A 17,988-nucleotide genomic window follows, 5' to 3' on the forward strand; every position below is an offset into this window, starting at 1 on the left:
GTTCCAGTGCTGTGTAAATACCAAACTGCTTCATTTTTGGGTGGATTTTGGATCTCTTTGCTGAGCAGGACAGGAACTCCAAGGTGGACTCTGCTTCTGAAGTCACTTTTTAAATAAAACCAACATTGTGTTTTATTTTGTGGTTAAATCCAAGCAACACCCCCCACTCCCCTGCTATGGAGATTAATGTGCTTTTCCAAGTGAGAGCCACAGATTGGGTAAATAAATCCTAAGCATCTTGTTTGGGATAATTATTAAGAGTCCTGCTGCACTGATGGAAGTGGTTTAATATTGAGGGGAATTTTGGTGCAATATTTCACCATTTGTCAGGATTGTGGCAGCTGTTCCCAACATTCCTGCTGTCCAGATACTGTTCTTGCTGCAGGTTTGTCATTTCTCAGCTCAGCTTTCATTCCTGGGCTGGGCAGAAGCTTTCCCTGCCATGGAATTCTGAGCACGAGGGTGTTCCTTTGCTTCCTCACATTGAATTATGGATTATTCAGAATCTCCATTGATTTGCTGAGGAGCTGCAGCATGTTGGGTTCAGCTGATTCAGTGACTTTTAAATGTTTTATTACTCTAATCTAAACGTTCCTGAGTACAAACCCCTCTCTGGGGCTGCCTCTGACCAAGGAAATGTTTTCTGTTCCAGAGGTTCACGCCACGGGGTTCAACTACCAAAACGAGGATGAAAAGGTTACTCTCTCCTTTCCCAGTACCCTGCAGAAAGGTAGGAGCTATTCCCCTGCTCCCTGCTGCCTTCAGCCCTGGCTTTGAGGGGTTTGCACTTGGAAAAGCTGGAGTGGGACAGCTCTGCCTTCCCTGGAGTTCCCCAGCGTGGTGCTCCCTGTGGATGTGCCCACCATGGGTCACTTCAGGAGCCTCTGGACTTGGAAATGTTGTTTCACTAAGGGTGGTAATTCCTGCCAACACCTGAGGTGGCTCTGATTATTTCCCAGCTCTTGGGAGGCAGGAGCTGTTCCTGTTATTCCCCCTGAGCTGTTCCCTCCTGAGCTCACTGGAATTACTGCAGGATTTTCCTCACCGTCGATGTTTGGATTCTCCTGAAGCTGCTGCAGTTTCTTGCTCTGAGGAGCCCGTGGGTTGAAACAGCTCCTCAGTTTAAATAAAGCAGTTTTATTTCATCTGGATAAATACAAATAGGAAATTCTGGGATGATCAAGCAGGAATGTTTGGTTCTATGGGATCTTGGCTGCTGCTCTGGGCAGGCTCAGGTTTCCCCTTTTGCACTGAGAGACATCAAGGGCAGAATAAATCCTGAGACTAATTGACTTATGAGCTTGAGCACTGCCACAGCTCCATCTTGGCTTTGTAGTGGATTCCACAGGATGCCATTATTGCTTATATCCTATATTTGTGCCAACTTTAAAGTGAGGATTAGAGGATCAGACTTTGGGAATGGCTTAAGGTTGGTCTCTCCTGGTTGTGCTTTCTGCTTAGAAGGTGAGACTGAGCCCTGCAGCAGCCTCTGGTAGCAATCCTAAAAATCTGTGGGGAGCCTGGCTTTGCTCTTCTGGGGTTTGTCTGGGGAGAGTGGAGGGTTTGTGGGGGGCTGGCACTGGAGGGACAGAGAGGAGCTGAAGGGGCCTGGTGGTCCAGACCGAATCCATGCTCTGTTTGGCACAATCCAGTAACAACACCCCCCCTCTGTTTGTGTTGCAGGGACAGGGACCCTAAAGATAGACTTTGTAGGGGAGCTGAATGACAAAATGAAAGGTTTTTACCGGAGTAAATACACCACCCCCACCGGAGACACCCGCTACGCTGCTGTCACTCAGTTCGAGGTACGGGCTGCACTGCTGCTTTCAGGGAGGATTTCTGCTGGGAAGAGGCAAAGGCACAGTTTTCCTGCCTTTATCTCTCTCCTCTGGGTGAATTTCATGATTTTTTTTGCTCCTTGCTTCGAGTGTGGGTAACACTCAAATTTAAACGCTGCGGCCTCCAGGGCAGGAAATTCGGGATGTTCCAATTCCCCAGGCAGGGCTGTGGGATGCACCCTAGACATGCAGGAGCTGCAGTGTTCAGGAACATCTCATGATTTAGACATGCTCAGATACCTCTGTGAAACCTTGTGTGAAGCACTTTAATCTTTCTTTGACAGCCCCCTGTGCCTTTTATCTCAGCATCTCCCCGACATCCCAAACGTGAGCCAGGGCCCGGCCCTGTTACGTAAACCCCCGGCCAAAATGGCAGGAATTTGACTCCATATTGCAATTCCAGAGTGATCCTCCTGCTTACATAAACCAGGCAGCCCTCCCCTGCCACGGGCAGAGCGTTTTTTGGGAGCGGGCTGATGGAATATAAATAGGTGGTCGTGTGTGCAGGGCCTGTGAACGCCTGGGTGCCCTCTGTGCTTTCACATGACTGAGCTTTGCTCCTCTCATGACTCTGCTAAATTTTCCTCAGACTGTACAATTCCATCAGAGCACAGAGGCCTTTTCAGCTGCTTTTATTTATTCAAGCTGAGGGTGAAATAAGAATAAAATGCTCTGATGCAGAGGTCAAGAGTGTCCGTGATTCACCCACTTCTTGCCCCAAAATAAGCTGAATTTGTGTGTTTTGCTGCCACAATCTCCTGTGATTTATTTCTTTAATGCTCTTTTTTTCAGGCTACTGATGCTCGCAGAGCTTTCCCTTGCTGGGATGAACCTGCTATTAAGGCAACATTTGATATTTCTTTGGTGGTTCCTAAAGACAGAGTAGCTTTGTCAAATATGGTGAGTCCTTGATGTGCAAATAAACAGTGTTTTAAATAAAGCTGTGATAACACCAGCTGCTTAATTGATAATTAATAATGTGTCTTGGTAACAGAATTAGGAATACAGGCTGCCTTGCTATTGCTAAGGAGGAATAAATGCAGAGAGCTTTGAAACAAGATGTTATTTGGTGTCAGGTGCACAAAACCTGAACAGGTTGGACAAACCTGGTGGTTTAAAAAAATATATATAATAAACAGTGGTAAGTATATATAACATGTGTAAAATATATAAAAATATATTAAAATATATAACATAGTAAATATAAATAATATATTTAATAAATAATAAATCTTGGCATAGGTCAAGCCACGTGCTGGTTGATTAAGAGTGACTGGGGAAAAGTCCTTTGTGTGTTACCCAGAAGCACTTGAGATAAATCAGAGAGTTTCCTGCTCTGGAGAATTTCTGTCCAGAACTGGGATGAAATGTGGAAGCAGAAGTACCTCTGTCACAAAAGGGGCATTTTTAGTTTGTGCTGCCTGCACATATTTTTAGATGATGTTGCTGGAGAAGAGTCAGTTTAAAAATAGAGTGGGTTTGTTTTTTTTTTTTATTCCTAACATTGAGAGTTACCTGTAAAGTCTGGCCTGGCCTTGACCACGTGGTTTCTGTTTCAAGTGAAAGTTTCTGTTTCAAGGGAAGGTTTGTGTCTCAAGCAAAAGCTGGAGCCTTCCTAGGATGGGAGCAGTGCTGGTTTTGAAGGACAAATGCTTTGGAAACAGTGGACTATAACTTATAACTTGACAGGAAGCTGAACATGAGCCAGAGTGTGCCCAGGTGGCCAAGAAGGCCAATGAATCCTGGCCTGGCTCAGGAACAGTGTGGCCAACAGGTCCAAGGAAGTGATTCTGCCCCTGGACTCAGCACTGGTGAGGCCACCCCTGGAGTGCTGTGTCCAGTTCTGGGCCCTCAGCTCAGGAAGGACATTGAGGGGCTGGAGCAGGTCCAGAGGAGAGCAACGAGGCTGGGGAAGGGACTGGAGCACAAGTGCTGTGAGGAGAGGCTGAGGGAGCTGGGGGGGCTCAGCCTGGAGAAGAGGAGGCTCAGGGGAGACCTCCTCACTCTCTGCAACTCCCTGACAGGAGGGGGGAGCCGGGGGGGGTTGGTCTCTTCTCCCAGGCAACCATCAGCAAGACAAGGGGGCTCGGTCTTGAGCTGTGCCAGGGGAGGTTTAGGTTGGATATCAGGAAGAATTTCTTTGCAGAGAGGGTGCTCAGCCATTGGAATGGGCTGCCCAGGGAAGTGGTGGATTCTCCATCCCTGGAGGTTTTTAAGATGGGACTGGATGTGGCATCAGTGCCATGGGCTGGGAACCACGGCGGGGTTGGATCAAGGGTTGGACTTGATGATCTTGGAGGTCCCTTCCAACCCAGCTGATTCTATGATTCTCTGATATCTTGTGTGCTTTTACAATATACAATATCTCCAGGTTGGACAGGGCATTTTAATAACTGCAGAACCACACCGTGGCCTGGACTTTAAACCTTAACCCCCTTTCCACTTTCCCTGCGTGACTCATGAGGATGGAGCGACGTTGCGCAATCCCGGTTTCGCTTCCCCGAAAAAAAGACTTGACAACTCTCCCTCTGTCCCTCTGTCCCCCCAGAACGTGGTGGACAGGAAGCCCTACCCAGATGACGAGAACCTGGTGGAGGTGAAGTTTGCCAGGACCCCCGTGATGTCCACGTACCTGGTGGCCTTCGTGGTGGGCGAGTACGACTTCGTGGAGGCGCGATCCCAGGACGGGGTCCTGGTCCGGGTCTACACCCCCGTGGGCAAAGCGGAGCAAGGAAAGTTTGCCTTGGAGGTAAATGAGCTCAGAGGGGCCTGGGGTCCAGGAGGGATCCCTGGACACGCCTCTGCTCTGGTCACTCTGCTCTGTGGCCCAAATCCGGGGGGTTTGTGGGTGTTTTTAGTGGCTCGAAGAGGCCGAGCTCCAAATTAACCAGAATTTCAGCTGTGGGCAAACAGGTGTCTGCAGTGACCAAAACACGGGGTTTGACTCAGTTCTGATTTGCTTTTATGGCTTAAAGAGCTTCAGTTTGATATCAAACAGAATTTCAGTTGTGAACCAGTGTCTACAATGACCAAAACATGAGTTTTGACTCAATTCTGATTTCCTTTTATGGCTTAAAGAGTTTGAGCTTGATATTAAACAGAATTTCAGTTGTGGACCAATGTCTGCAATGACCAGAACATGAGTTTTGACTCAATTCTGATTTGCTTTTATGGCTTGAAGAGCTTCAGTCTGATATCAAACAGAATTTCAGTTGTGGACCAATATCTATAATGACCAAAACATAGGTTTTGACTCAGTTCTGATTTGCTTTAATGTGCACAAAACCTGAACAGGTTGGACAAACCTGGTGATTTAAAAAGAAATACATATAATAAATAGTGGTAAGAATATATAACATATAAAAATATATATATAAATAATAAATATAAATAATATATATAATAAATCTTGGCATATGTCAAGCCACATGCTGGTTTATTAAGAGTGATTAAGAGCTTGAGTTTGATATCAAACAGAATTTCAGCTGTGGACCAGTATCTATAATGACCAAAACTTGGGTTTTGACTTAGTTCTGATTTGCTTTAATGGCTCAAAAAGCTTGAACTCAATATTAAACAGAATTTCAGTTGTGGACAAACCATTGTCTGCAGTCACCAAAACATGGGTTTGACTCAGCTCTGATTTACTTTAATGTCTCAAAAAACCCTCGAGTTTGATATTAAAGAGAAGTTCAGCTGTGGTCAAACCAAGTCTGTAATGACCAAAACATGAGTTTTTAACTCGGTTCTGATTTGCTTTGGTGGCTCAAAAAGACTGAGCTGGTTAAAGAGAATTTCAATTGCACACTAAACCAAGGTCTCTAACGACCAAAACACGTGGGTTAACTCAGCTGAGTCAGTTCTGATCTGCTGATTCTCTGATTAAAGTTCTGACTTGAAGTTCTGATGAAATTCTGATTTCTGATGGAGTTCTGATTTGCTGATTTCTGGTGAAGTTGTGATTTCTGGTGAAGTTCTGGTTCTCTGATCTCGACTTGGGCCCGAAGATGCTGAGAAGTCCTGGAGGGTGGTGACAGCCTGGGAGAAAACAGGGATGGGGAGTTTTCCAAACCATTGTGAGCTGGGAGTGGGGCTGCTGGAAGAAATCTTTGTGCTGCTTTCTTAGTTTCAATCAGAAATTCTCAAGTTTCCCCCAGTTCCAAGTTAACAGCACATTTCTCCTCTTATTTCTTACAGGTTGCTGCTAAAACTCTGCCTTTTTATAAGGACTACTTCAATGTTCCTTACCCTCTTCCTAAAATTGATCTCATAGCTATTGCAGACTTTGCTGCTGGTAAAGTAACTCACTTTGTTGATGAACTGTATTTAATTTGAATTTTAAACGTTTAGGAAGAGGTGTGTGTATCAATATCAATAAACCTTTGTATTTATTTTATAAAGGTGCCATGGAGAACTGGGGCCTTGTTACTTATAGGTATGCTGTTAAAATACTGTCTTTCCCCCTCTTTGTTCACTAATTCTTGGAATAACTTGGATTAGCTTTAGGGAGCTGTAATTACTGGGTGTCATCCCAAATGAGACAGAGCAAATACCTTCAATTCTTGCTCCGTTTTGGATAATTTTGGTGGCGTTGAACAGCTTAGGAAGGCAAAAAATCAGCTCTTGCAGGTGCTGTCCAAGGGTGTGAGGTTTTTAAGTGTCTGGCAGCACTGCCTGTTCTGCAGGAAAACTTTCCTGGCCCCTTTTTTTTTTTTTTTTTTGCCCTGTCAAACTCACTGACACAGCTGGAAGAGTTTCTCCTTTTACCTCGTGGGCAAGTTGGTAAATTTAACCCCCCCAGAGCAACCGTGTGGAGATGAGCAAATCAAAAACATTAACTTGCCTTTCTTTTCAGTTTGATTTTTTTTTCCCCCCCCCCTCCTTCTGGTCAGGCTTTTGTACTTTTGGCTTGACATCATTCCATGCCCAATGATTTCCCTTGCATTTTGAAACAACCTGTAAGCTCTGGACCCGAAATCCTGAAATAATTTTAATTCCTTCTGCTCGAGCTTTTGATTTGCCCTCAAAAAAAACCAACACAGAAATTCGAGCCCAGGTTTCAAATCTATTTGTCTTCTCATTGCAATTCTGATGAAATCTGATATTTTTGCTCCCTGTGGAAAAGAAAAATACGTGTGTTTATCCTGGATGAGGGGAATTTTTGGAAGCTTCACGGTGCTGTTCATTTCCCCCCCCCCCTTATGCCGAGTTTGGGTTGGCTCCATCCCTTTGGGAGGCACCAGCTGAGGTGCTTCCCTTGGAATTACAGCATTCCAGGGGTTTTTAACAGACCCCCTGATGGTGGCTAGGGGAAGGTTTGTGCCTGGCTCAGGGAGCACAAGTGGAGAAACTTGTGTAAGACATCTTGGAAGAGCCAGAATTCCTTTGGGAATGAGGGAGGCAGGGCAGACGTGCTGTGCATCCCTCCTGCAGTTGAGGTTCTTAGATTATGTAGGCGAGCTGGCTGATAAATAAAGGATGAACTTTTACTCCTGCCTGGCTTTTTCCACTTGTCTTCTTGCATGCCATAAGGAATTCCTGCTCCAAAGCATTCCAAAAGCTGTGGAACTTCCCAAATGTCTACGCTGAAGTAGCTTTTGGGTTTGTTTTTTTGGGTTTTTTTTTTTTTTAATTATTATTTTTTCAGTCGTGCTGATCACTTTTTAGCTTATTTAGGTGATTTAACCTGCTTTTTGACTGTTTTTCCCCCTGGGCTCATCCAACCCCTTGCTCAGTTCTCCCTCTCTCTCCACCACAGGGAGACAGCTCTGCTCATTGACCCCAAAAATTCCTGTTCTTCATCTCGCCAGTGGGTTGCCCTGGTTGTGGGACATGAACTTGCTCATCAGTGGTTTGGAAACCTTGTGACCATGGTATGTAACAGCTACAAAATCCTCCATGCCCAGATGTATTTGAGTGCCCCCAAACAGCAGCTTGGGGTCTTTAAATTAATAAATGTAATATTTAAGCCGTGCTTTATTCCCAATTTGTTCTTTCCATTCCTAGATCTTTTCCAGGTGAATTAATCTGGACTTGTTTGGGTGTGTCCCTTGTTAGAATTTAGCAATATTCCAGTGTTTTCCTTTCAGCTGGGAATGATCCACCTGTCAGGCTTTATCCCAAGCAGTCCCAGCTCATTGCAAATCCTTCCAGCCCTGTAGCTCCTGTGAAATTTTCGGGATAAATGTGGAGCCAGTGCCTGAATGGTTTGGAATTTAACTCCTTTTTAGTGGGAATAAAACCACCTGGGAGGCAGCAAGAGTGAAAATCTGTAAAGAAATTCCATTTAGTGCTCAAACCAACCCTGGACCTGTCAGAGCTTCTGCTGGGAACAAATGGCTCCAGCTCCCTCTGGGAATTGGATTTGACATTCCTGTTCCAATCCCTGCTGGAATCCAAATATTTTGCAGGTTCTGAAGTTCTTTTTTAAGTAAGAAATTAGCGTTTGGTGAAAAAAAAAAAAGATTTGGAGCCCTAAATCTTCACTCTTTAAACTGTGAGTGGATGGAGGGGGAAAAAAACCCCAGCGTAAATATGAATTTTAATATTAATTTTAATATTGATTAAAACAAAAAGCAGAGTTTGGGAGACTTTTCTCCGGGGCCATGGGGGCAGCTCTGGCCAATTCCTGTCTGTGGCAGCTTCCATGTGAGAGCAGCACAGTATTTGCAGGGAAAAGCAGTAGTGGAGTGGTGTATTTTTAGCTGTTGGTGGAGTTGAACAGCTGGAAGCAGGGAGAGCCAGCATCCTGTGACAGCCTGTGGGATGCCAGGAAATGCTCACACTCCATTAGTGACCACAAACCTGGGGAGAACTGGGGACAAAAAGGGCTGAGAAAGTTCACAGAACCCTCTAAAACATACATTAAATCAGCTTTTTCTTTTCCTTTTGAAGCTCTAGCTCTTCCCAAATTTTCCTTTAAGAGCTTTTTCTTGTTGGTTATTATTTTCTGCGATGCAGGTCTGAAATAGAAAAAGGCATTGCAGTGTTAGATAATTCCAAGAAAATCAACTTTCCCTCCTCTCTAATGAGGGGAATGGAGCAGAAAACCTCAGTGGCATCTCTGCTTTGCTTTGCCACTTCTGGCCAGCACAATATCCCAGTTTTTCTGATAAATAAGAAGAACTCCAGGTGTGTTGGAGCTGGGTGTGTGAAGAATTCCTGAGTCTGGGAAACAGGTGCACCAGAGATGTAAAAGGAATTTGGATGCTCTCCACTCCAAAAATAAAGCAGTGGAGTTTGTCACAGCTTTCCCTGTGGAAATTCCACCCTCCCAGGGGACAATGGTTCACTGAGAGGAGAAGCAGGAGGTTTTTGGGACTGGATCCTGCCCAGCTCCTTGTGCTCAGGCACCAGTGGCACTCGGAGTTACCCACCCCTTTTGCATTTAAAATGGGGGGTTAAAGCATGGAAAAGGGTGTTTCCTTCCTCAATATCCATAGCCTTTTTCCTTACCTTCCCTGCTTCACTTAAATATTAAATACTAGTATTAAATACTAATATTCAAGTGAAAGGCAGAATTTTAAAATGTCACTGTCACATTCTTACCTTTAAAAAAAAACAAATCCCGCTTTTGGCTGGCAAGGAACAACTTTTGAACTGCTCAGCAGGCTTCAGGTTTCCATAATTTAGGATATTTCTTGAGATTCCAGGTTTTTCTGCTTAATGTAAGGAAAAAAAAAGAACAAACAAACCCCAAACCAGCTGTTTGTCCCACAATTTGGGGAAGAAAGACCCCATTGTGTCCCCACATTCTTACCTTTAAAAAAACAAATCTTGGCTGGCGAGGAACAACTTTTGAAGTGCTCACCAGGCTTCAGGTTTCCATAATTTAGGATATTTCTCAAAATTCCAGGTTTTTCTCCTTACTGTAAGGAGAAAAAAAACCCAAAGAAACCCCAAACCAGCTGTTTGTCCCACGATTTGGGGAAGAAAGACCCCGTTGTGTCCCCCCAGCTGTGCTGCCTCACGGACCTGCAGCTTTGCCTGGTCCTGGGTTTTCCCTAATCCAGGCTGTTCCATGGCTCTGCTCTGACCTCCAGTCCAGGCTCTGGGAATTTCTGCTCCATGTAGAGTCCCTAAAACTTAAGGGGAAGGCAATTTTTGGATGCTGGTGGCTCTTCTTGCCCCGCTGATTCTCCAGAGAGGTGAATTCGTGCTCACAAGCGACACTGAGTTAACCCTGCAAACTTTAATTTTTTGCTGCCAACTTCTCGCTGTTTCATGGAATTTTGACCTTTCCTTTGCCTTCCCAGGAATGGTGGACCCACCTGTGGCTGAATGAGGGCTTTGCCTCGTGGATTGAGTACCTGTGTGTGGATCACTGCTTCCCAGAGTATGACATCTGGACCCAGTTTGTCTCTGCCGACTACACACGGGCCCAGGAGCTCGATGCCTTAGACAACAGCCACCCCATTGAGGTGAGTCCTCCTTCCCCTCCTGCCTCTATCCCTGGTTTTCATTAGCCCCAGGGCAAGATTGTTTCCTGGTAATTAAAAAGGGAACTTTGTAGTCATTCCTGCCACAAAGGGAAAGCTGGAGTTGTGGTTACACCGAGGGGATTTCCCTCTGCTTTCTCTGCTTTCTCTGCTTTCCTCTGCTTTCCTCTGCTTTCCTCTGCTTTCCTCTGCTTTCTCTGCTTTCTCTGCTTTCCTCTGCTTTCCTCTGCTTTCCTCTGCTTTCCTCTGCTTTCCTCTGCTTTCCTCTGCTTTCCTCTGCTTTCCTCTGCTTTCCTCTGCTTCCCTCTGCTTTCCTCTGCTTTCCTCTGCTGCACAAAGAAAACTCCCTTTGTAATTCCCAGAGATCGAGTGTTCTGGTGGCAGAAAAATTGGTTGATGGAATAAATGTTGGGAAATTTCCTTGCTTTGTGCAGCAGGTCATTTTAGAGGGATTTACTCCCTGTGTTGTGTTCACTCTCCCTGGGCTGAACAATTTCCCCTGGTTTTATCACTTCGGGACAAGTGGCAAACCAAAGGATTGAAGGAAGAACCCCAAATCTATTAGATTTAACACCAAAAGAACCCCAAATCTGTTAGATTTAACACCAAAACCTAACTTAAAGGGTGTTTAACTTCTAAACCCAACCATACCTGAGTAAGTTGAATTAGCTGGGTGCAGAGATCCACTGAGACAACCCAGTGCTGGGTGTGCACGTGCCTTCTCTGGGAGAAAAGTCACCTCCCAAACGCTACAACCAGCAAAATCCAGGGTTCTGGCAGCTGAAATCCCTCTCATGGGAGTTCTCTCCTGTCTCCCCCAGGTCAGTGTGGGCCACCCCTCCGAGGTGGATGAAATATTTGATGCCATTTCCTACAGCAAGGGAGCCTCCGTGATCCGGATGCTGCACGACTACATCGGGGATGAGGTGAAGGGATTGGGCTGCAAAAACCACCTGGGGCTTTTCAGATCTTTTTTTTTTTTTTTTTTGCAGGTAAAACCAATGATTTTTAACAAAAAAAAAATAATAATTGAATCTGTGCATTCTGTGGCTTTGAAAAATTCTCCCAGTTTATCTGGGCTCTGTTGGGATTAACCCGGGAGAAATGGGATAATGGGGAATATGGCAGTAATTGTAGCACTGATTGTGATTCTCCCTGGCTGATCCCTGGGTGTAAGTGTGGCACGGAGGGAGGTGCCCTGACATATCCCACTGTGTGTTCCCAGGATTTCCGGAAAGGCATGAATTTGTACCTGACCAAGTTCCAGCAGAAAAACGCTGCCACAGGTAACTGGGGTCACTGTGGGGCTTGGTGAGGGGGAAAATTGGGATTTCTGGAGTCCAGCCCTTCAGTGCTGAAGGGATGAATCCTTAAACAGCCTTTTTTCCACCTGAGACAGCTGAAATCCCAGAAAACAACTGGCTTGTTTCCAGTTTCGTGCCCCTGCCCAGCCAGGACTCGGCACCCTTAGGGATTTTCTGCCAGGGGAATGAGTGGCTGAGGTGATGGGAAAGGGCTGATTTACCCTTTGCCACATTTGCACAGTCGTGGAATTTGGAAACAGAGCCTTTGCTTTGCCAAGTGAGCCTTTTGCAAGCTTCCTTTTGCAGTTATTGATCGTGTGGGTGATTAAACAGGGCAAAGTCCCGTCCAACGTTCCCCCAGCACGTTCTTTGCTTAAACCTTTTTGTGGATCAGGCAGAAATGTGCAAGTGGAACATCAGGCTCTGGCAGCCCCTGGTGTTTGCTCAGCAATTTTGACATAATATATAAAAAAAACTAAAGGGAAAGATGGCACTATTTGAATATTTAATGTTATTTTTAAGGTATTTTTTCACGACGTGTGTTGATTGCTTTATTTTTTAGCAGTAAAGAAGCTGTTCCTCCCCACTCTCCCCCATCAGTGGTTTAAACTATTTCCTTTTTCTTGCCTCTCTTCTGTTACAATTCAATAAAAACACAACCCAAAGCATAAAGACAAACTGGAGTAAGAGCCCACCCTCCCCTGTCGTGTCCTTAATAAATCTGGACACATCCAGACTCTGGGAGTGCTGAGTCAGACTTTTCTCCTGCAGAGGATCTCTGGGAAAGCCTGGAAAAAGCCAGTGGCAAACCCATTGCTGCTGTGATGAACACGTGGACCAAACAAATGGGATTCCCACTCATTTATGTGGAAGCTGAGCAGGTAAATCCAACCTTTGGGGTCACCTCGGAGCTGCAGCTCTGCCCTGAGCCGTGGTTTAGGATCAGCTTTAGGGCATCCACTGATCCAAACATCCCCTCTGCTCAGGGCAGAAGTTCAACTGTGGTCAAACCAACGTCTGTAATGACCAAAACATGAGTTTTTAACTCGGTTCTGATTTGCTTTGGTGGCTCAAAAAGACTGAGCTGGTTAAAGAGAATTTCAATTGCACACTAAACCAAGGTCTCCAACGACCAAAACACGTGGGTTAACTCAGCTGAGTCAGTTCTGATCTGCTGATTCTCTGATTAAAGTTCTGACTTGAAGTTCTGATGAAATTCTGATTTCTGATGGAGTTCTGATTTGCTGATTTCTGGTGAAGTTGTGATTTCTGGTGAAGTTCTGGTTCTCTGATCTCGACTTGGGCCCGAAGATGCTGAGAAGTCCTGGAGGGTGGTGACAGCTCTGGTTCTGAAGGGAGGGAGGCACAGCTCCCTGCAGGAATCTGCTACAAACCCCTGGGGAGTTATCCCAGGGACTCCCTGCATCCCTGGAGTTTGCTGACGTTGGAGTTTGTGTGTGTGAAATGTGTGCTGGGGGAGGGAGGCTCTGGCTTAGCTCACCCTGCTTCTCATTCCACCTCAATTATGCTTATTCCACAAGATTGCAGGGTGAGGGAGGATCACTGGGAGCAAACTCAGCTGGGAATCAGGGCATGTGTGTTCTGACAGGAGCAGGGATTTGTGCTTTGGGATGAACCCTCAGGTAGATCCCTCTGGAGGAGGAAAGTTACCCTGTTCAGCAGAGGGCACACACAGTGATAACAGCAGCTGACATCAGGGGTTCTAAAAATTCCTTTCTCTCTTTTTCTTCCCTTTTTGTCTTCAGCAAGAAGATGACAGAGTGTTGAAGTTAGTGCAGAAGAAGTTCTGTGCCAGTGGACCATATACTGGTAAGATGAGCAGGAACAGGGTGACACCCTTGCTGCTCATGCAGTGGCAGCAATTTTGGGAGGTGGAACAGCCCCAGGGCAGGGCAGGGCAGGTGCCCTGAGTAATTCCCACCCTGGATCCAGGTGGGAAAACGTGAGGAATTCCAAGGTTGAAGCTCTCACATGTCCTTGCACGGAGAGCAGGATTCCTCTGCACTCCCTGGCTCCCTGTTCCTTCAGGAATGTCCAGTTTGGGGCCAGTCCTGCATCTGAGGAGCTCTGGAAGCAGCTGGTTTGGAGTGGGGCTGGAATAAAAACCCCTCATGTGGGAGCCAATTCCACCACAGATCCCACTCCTCTTCCATGCTTATACAAATTAAAATGTTTGCCTTCAAAGGTGATTTAAAGATTCTTGGCTTTTAATTCTAAAACTGTCATTCCCCTTCAGTTTTGTGCCTCTTTTCCTTTTAATTTGAAGCAGCCAGTGCTGGACCTGTTTGAACACCTTGTTACTCAGTGTTATGTTTTTCCTCAGACCTTCCTTTCCACCCTTTTCTCCTTCCAGGGGAGGATTTCCCCATGTGGATGGTGCCCATAAGTATTTGCACAAGTGATGACCCCACCTGTGCCAAAATGCAGATCCTGATGGACAAACCAGAGCTCACAGTGGTTTTGAAAGACACCAAACCAGAGCAGTGGGTGAAGGTGAGTCCTCAGGAGGGAGAACACGGCTGGGGATGAGTTTGGAGCCACTGGAATGTTCCCTTGCCTTTCATTTTCCTCTTTTTTTTTTTAAATTTATTCCTTCCCCTTGGAATCTTGTGTTTCTTCTGTGCTGCTGTTGGATTTTGGCTCCTCTCTGGACATTTCCTTAATGAGCCCTTTTCCCTTCCAAAACTACTCCAGACAATGTAAACTGGGACTTTTGAGGAATCCAAACCTGGGCAATCAGAGGCAGCTTTGGAGTGGAAGATGTGGTGGCTTTTTTAGTCTCCCAGGGCAACCAGAGTTTAGTTCAAGTCCATCCTGAGCAAAAATAATCCTGTTTATCTTTCATTAGTGGGAAGGATTTCTGGTGGCCCCTGCCAGACAAATGTGCTTGTGAAAAAAAGCCACTGCTGAGCTCTGCTGCAGCCAAAGGGAATCTGAGAACTGGGAGGGGGGTTAAAAACTGGGAGGGGGTTTAAAAACTGGGAGAGGGTTTAAAAACTGGGAGAGGGTTTAAAAACTGGGAGAGGGTTTAAAAATTGAGAGGGAATTTAAAACTGGGAGGGAATTTAAAACTGGGAGGGAAATTAAAACTGGGAGGGGATTTAAAAACTGGGAGAGGGTTTAAGAACTGGGAGAGGATTTAAAACTGGGAGGGAATTTAAAACTGGGAGGGAATTTAAAAACTGGGAGGGAATTTAAAACTGGGAGGGAATTTGAAAACTGGGAGAGGGAATTTAAAAACTGGGAGAGGATTTAAAACTGGAAGGGAATTTAAAAATTGGGAGAGGGTTTAAAAACTGGGAGAGGGTTTAAAAACTGAGAGGGGGTTTAAAACTGTGAGGGAATTTAAAAATTGGGAGAGGGTTTAAAAACAGGGAGAGAGTTTAAAACTGAAGGGAGAGTTTAAAAACAGAGAGTTTAAAAACTGAGAGAGAGTTTAAAAACTAAGAGTTTAAAAGCTGAGAGAATTTAAAAACAGAGAATTTAAAAACTAAGAGTGAATTTAAAAGCTGAGAGAATTTAAAAACTGAGAGAATTTAAAAACTCAGAGAGAATTTAAAAACTGAGAGAATTTAAAAACTGAGAGAATTTAAAAACTGAGAGAGAATTTAGAAACTGAGAGAGAATTTAGAAACTGAGAGAGAATTTAAAAACTGACAGAATTTAAAAACTGAGAGAGAATTTAAAAACTGAGAGAGAATTTATTTAAAAACTGACAGAATTTAAAAACTGAGAGAGAATTTATTTAAAAACTGAGAGAGAATTTATTTAAAAACTGAGAGAGAATTTATTTAAAAAAAGAAAAAGAGAATTTATTTAAAAACTGAGAGAGAATTTAAAACCAGAAAGGCAGCAGTGGTTGGGCCCCTTGTAGGATCCCTGGAGGAGCTCCCTCTCCTCTCCCTGTCCTTTTCTCCTTGAAAATCTTGATTTTTCCCCCCTTATTATCACTCTTTTATCTTTTTATTTAAATTATCACCATTCCCTTCCCTGACCTACCGAGCCTGGAGACATTTCCACTGATCCAAACCATTAAAAAAAACCCCAAACCATCACTTGCTTTGTTCCCTCCTTGTAATCTGGGGCTGGTTTTGGTCCTTGCAGCTCAACCTGGGCACGGTGGGGTTTTACCGCACCCAGTACAGCCCCGAAATGCTGGAGAGTTTAATCCCGGCCATCAAAGACCTCTCCCTCCCCCCTGTGGACAGGCTGGGCCTGCAGAATGATCTCTTCTCTCTGGTAAGTTGGAGAAAAGCTCCAAAAATTGGGGGTTCAAGGCAGTTTTTACGGGCAAAATGACTTTGGGGTGGCTGCAGGGGATTAATTTTTATTTATTGTTGGTGTTGTTATTTATTAGCAATTATTTATTATCCATAATATTTATTATCCATATTATTTATTATCCATAATATTTATTATCCAGATTATTTATTATCCATAATATTTATTATCCATGTTATTTATTATCAATAATATTTATTACCCATATTATTTATTATCCATAATATTTATTATCCACATTATTTATTATCCATATTATTTGTTATCCATATTATCTATTATCAATATTATAAATTATCAATATTATTTATTATCAATATTATTTATTATCCATATTATTTATTATCCATAATATTTATTATCCACATTATTTATTATCCACATTATTTATTATCCATATTATTTGTTATCCATAATATCTATTATCAATATTATAATTTATCAATATTGTTTATTATCCATATTATTTGTTATCCATATTATTTGTTATTCATAATATTTATTATCAATATTCTAAATTATCAATATTCTAAATTATCCATATTATTTATTATCCATATTATTTGTTATCCATATTATTTGTTATCCATAATATTTATTATCAATATTATAATTTATCAATATTATTTGTTATCCATATTATTTGTTACCTATATTATTTATTATCCATATTATTTGTTATCCATATTGTTTATTATCCATATTGTTTATTTATTATCCATATTATTTATTATCCATATGGTTTATTTATTAGAAATATTATTTCTTATCCATGTGGTTTATTTATTAGAAGTATTACTGTTTATGACAAATCTTTATCATCAATAGTGTCAGATATTATAGATATTATTCAGATATTATAGATATTATTTATTATAAACATTGTTCTTTATTATAAACGTTGCTATTTATTTCTTAGAAATGTCACTGTTGATTTTTCCAGTACCATAAATTACTGGTCTGGTCCTAAATTGACCAAAATCTGAATTATCTGGTTGGATATACCAGCAGGTGTTATATTTCTGTGCTTGGAGCTGTTGATCTGCTGATTAATCAATTAATCCAGATTTTCCTGGCAGTGCTGTGCTCACACCAAGTCACGGGAAGCAAAACCAACTTTTTCATCCTCCCAAATTACCAAAAAAAAGCCAAGATTAAATCTCTTTTCGGTTAAAATCACATTTTGGGCGAGTGTAAAACCAAGAAATAAAATAATAAATAAATAACAGGCAATAAATAAATAAACAAGGAGCTCTTCAATGCCTTAATTCTGCCTGAAAATAAGATTATTCTGGGTTTTTTTTCTCCCTGCCAGGCCCGAGCTGGGATCATCAGCACTGTGGAGGTTCTCAAAGTCATGGAAGCTTTTGTGAACGAGCCCAACTACACGGTGTGGAGTGACCTGAGCTGTAACCTGGGCATCCTCTCCACCCTCCTGTCCCACACAGACTTCCACGAGGACATCCAGGGATTCGTCAGGGACGTCTTCTCCCCCATCGGGGAGAGGCTGGGCTGGGACCCCAAACCTGGGGAGGGTGAGGATCTTCTGCTCTGCAACCCTTTATGGGGGTCTGGGGAACTCCTGGGGCCATAAGGCAAAATTTTGGGGGGGAAATTCTGTGAAATTTGTGGGGGTAAGGCAAAATTTGGGGGGAAATTCCGTGAAATCCGGTGGTGGGTTTGGGAAATTTCGTGTCGGTAATTCAAAATTTTGGGGGAAATCTCTTTGGAAATCTTAGGTGTCAAAAAGTCAAAATTTTAGGGGAAATCTCTTTGGAAATCTTAGGTGTCAAAAAGTCAAAATTTTGGGGGAAATCTCTTTGGAAATCTTATGTGTCAAAAAGTCAAAATTTTGGGGGAAATCTCTTTGGAAATCTTAGGTGTCAATAGTTCAAAATTATGGGGGAAACCTCTGTGAAATCCACTGGTGGTTTTGGAAACTTTGTGTGTCAAAAAGCCAAGATTTTGGGGGAAACCTCTGTGAAATCCAGTGGTGGTTTTGGAAACTTTTTCTGTCAATAATTCAAAATTTTGGGGGAAACCTCTTTGGAAATCTTAGGTGTCAAGAATTCAAAATTTTGGGGGAAAATTCTGTGAAATCCAGTG

The 17,988-nt window shown here is 43.4% G+C and overlaps 1 protein-coding gene across 1 annotated transcript; it reads left to right on the forward strand.

The window, feature by feature from the left end:
* Positions 1 to 636: 636 nt before the first annotated feature.
* On the forward strand, positions 637 to 17,476 carry LOC113940353 (puromycin-sensitive aminopeptidase). Its single transcript, XM_027631484.1, has 15 exons — positions 637 to 730; positions 1,684 to 1,805; positions 2,631 to 2,738; positions 4,387 to 4,587; positions 6,036 to 6,132; positions 6,240 to 6,273; positions 7,597 to 7,711; positions 10,094 to 10,258; positions 11,098 to 11,202; positions 11,502 to 11,562; positions 12,352 to 12,461; positions 13,347 to 13,410; positions 13,955 to 14,094; positions 15,706 to 15,840; positions 17,198 to 17,476. Exons 1-15 carry the CDS (start codon positions 637 to 639, stop codon positions 17,474 to 17,476), a joined length of 1,830 nt encoding a protein of 609 aa, XP_027487285.1.
* Positions 17,477 to 17,988: the final 512 nt, after the last annotated feature.

This window comes from Corapipo altera, unplaced genomic scaffold, assembly GCF_003945725.1.
Source record: "Corapipo altera isolate COAL_440 unplaced genomic scaffold, ASM394572v1 128942, whole genome shotgun sequence".
Lineage (NCBI taxonomy): Eukaryota > Metazoa > Chordata > Aves > Passeriformes > Pipridae > Corapipo > Corapipo altera.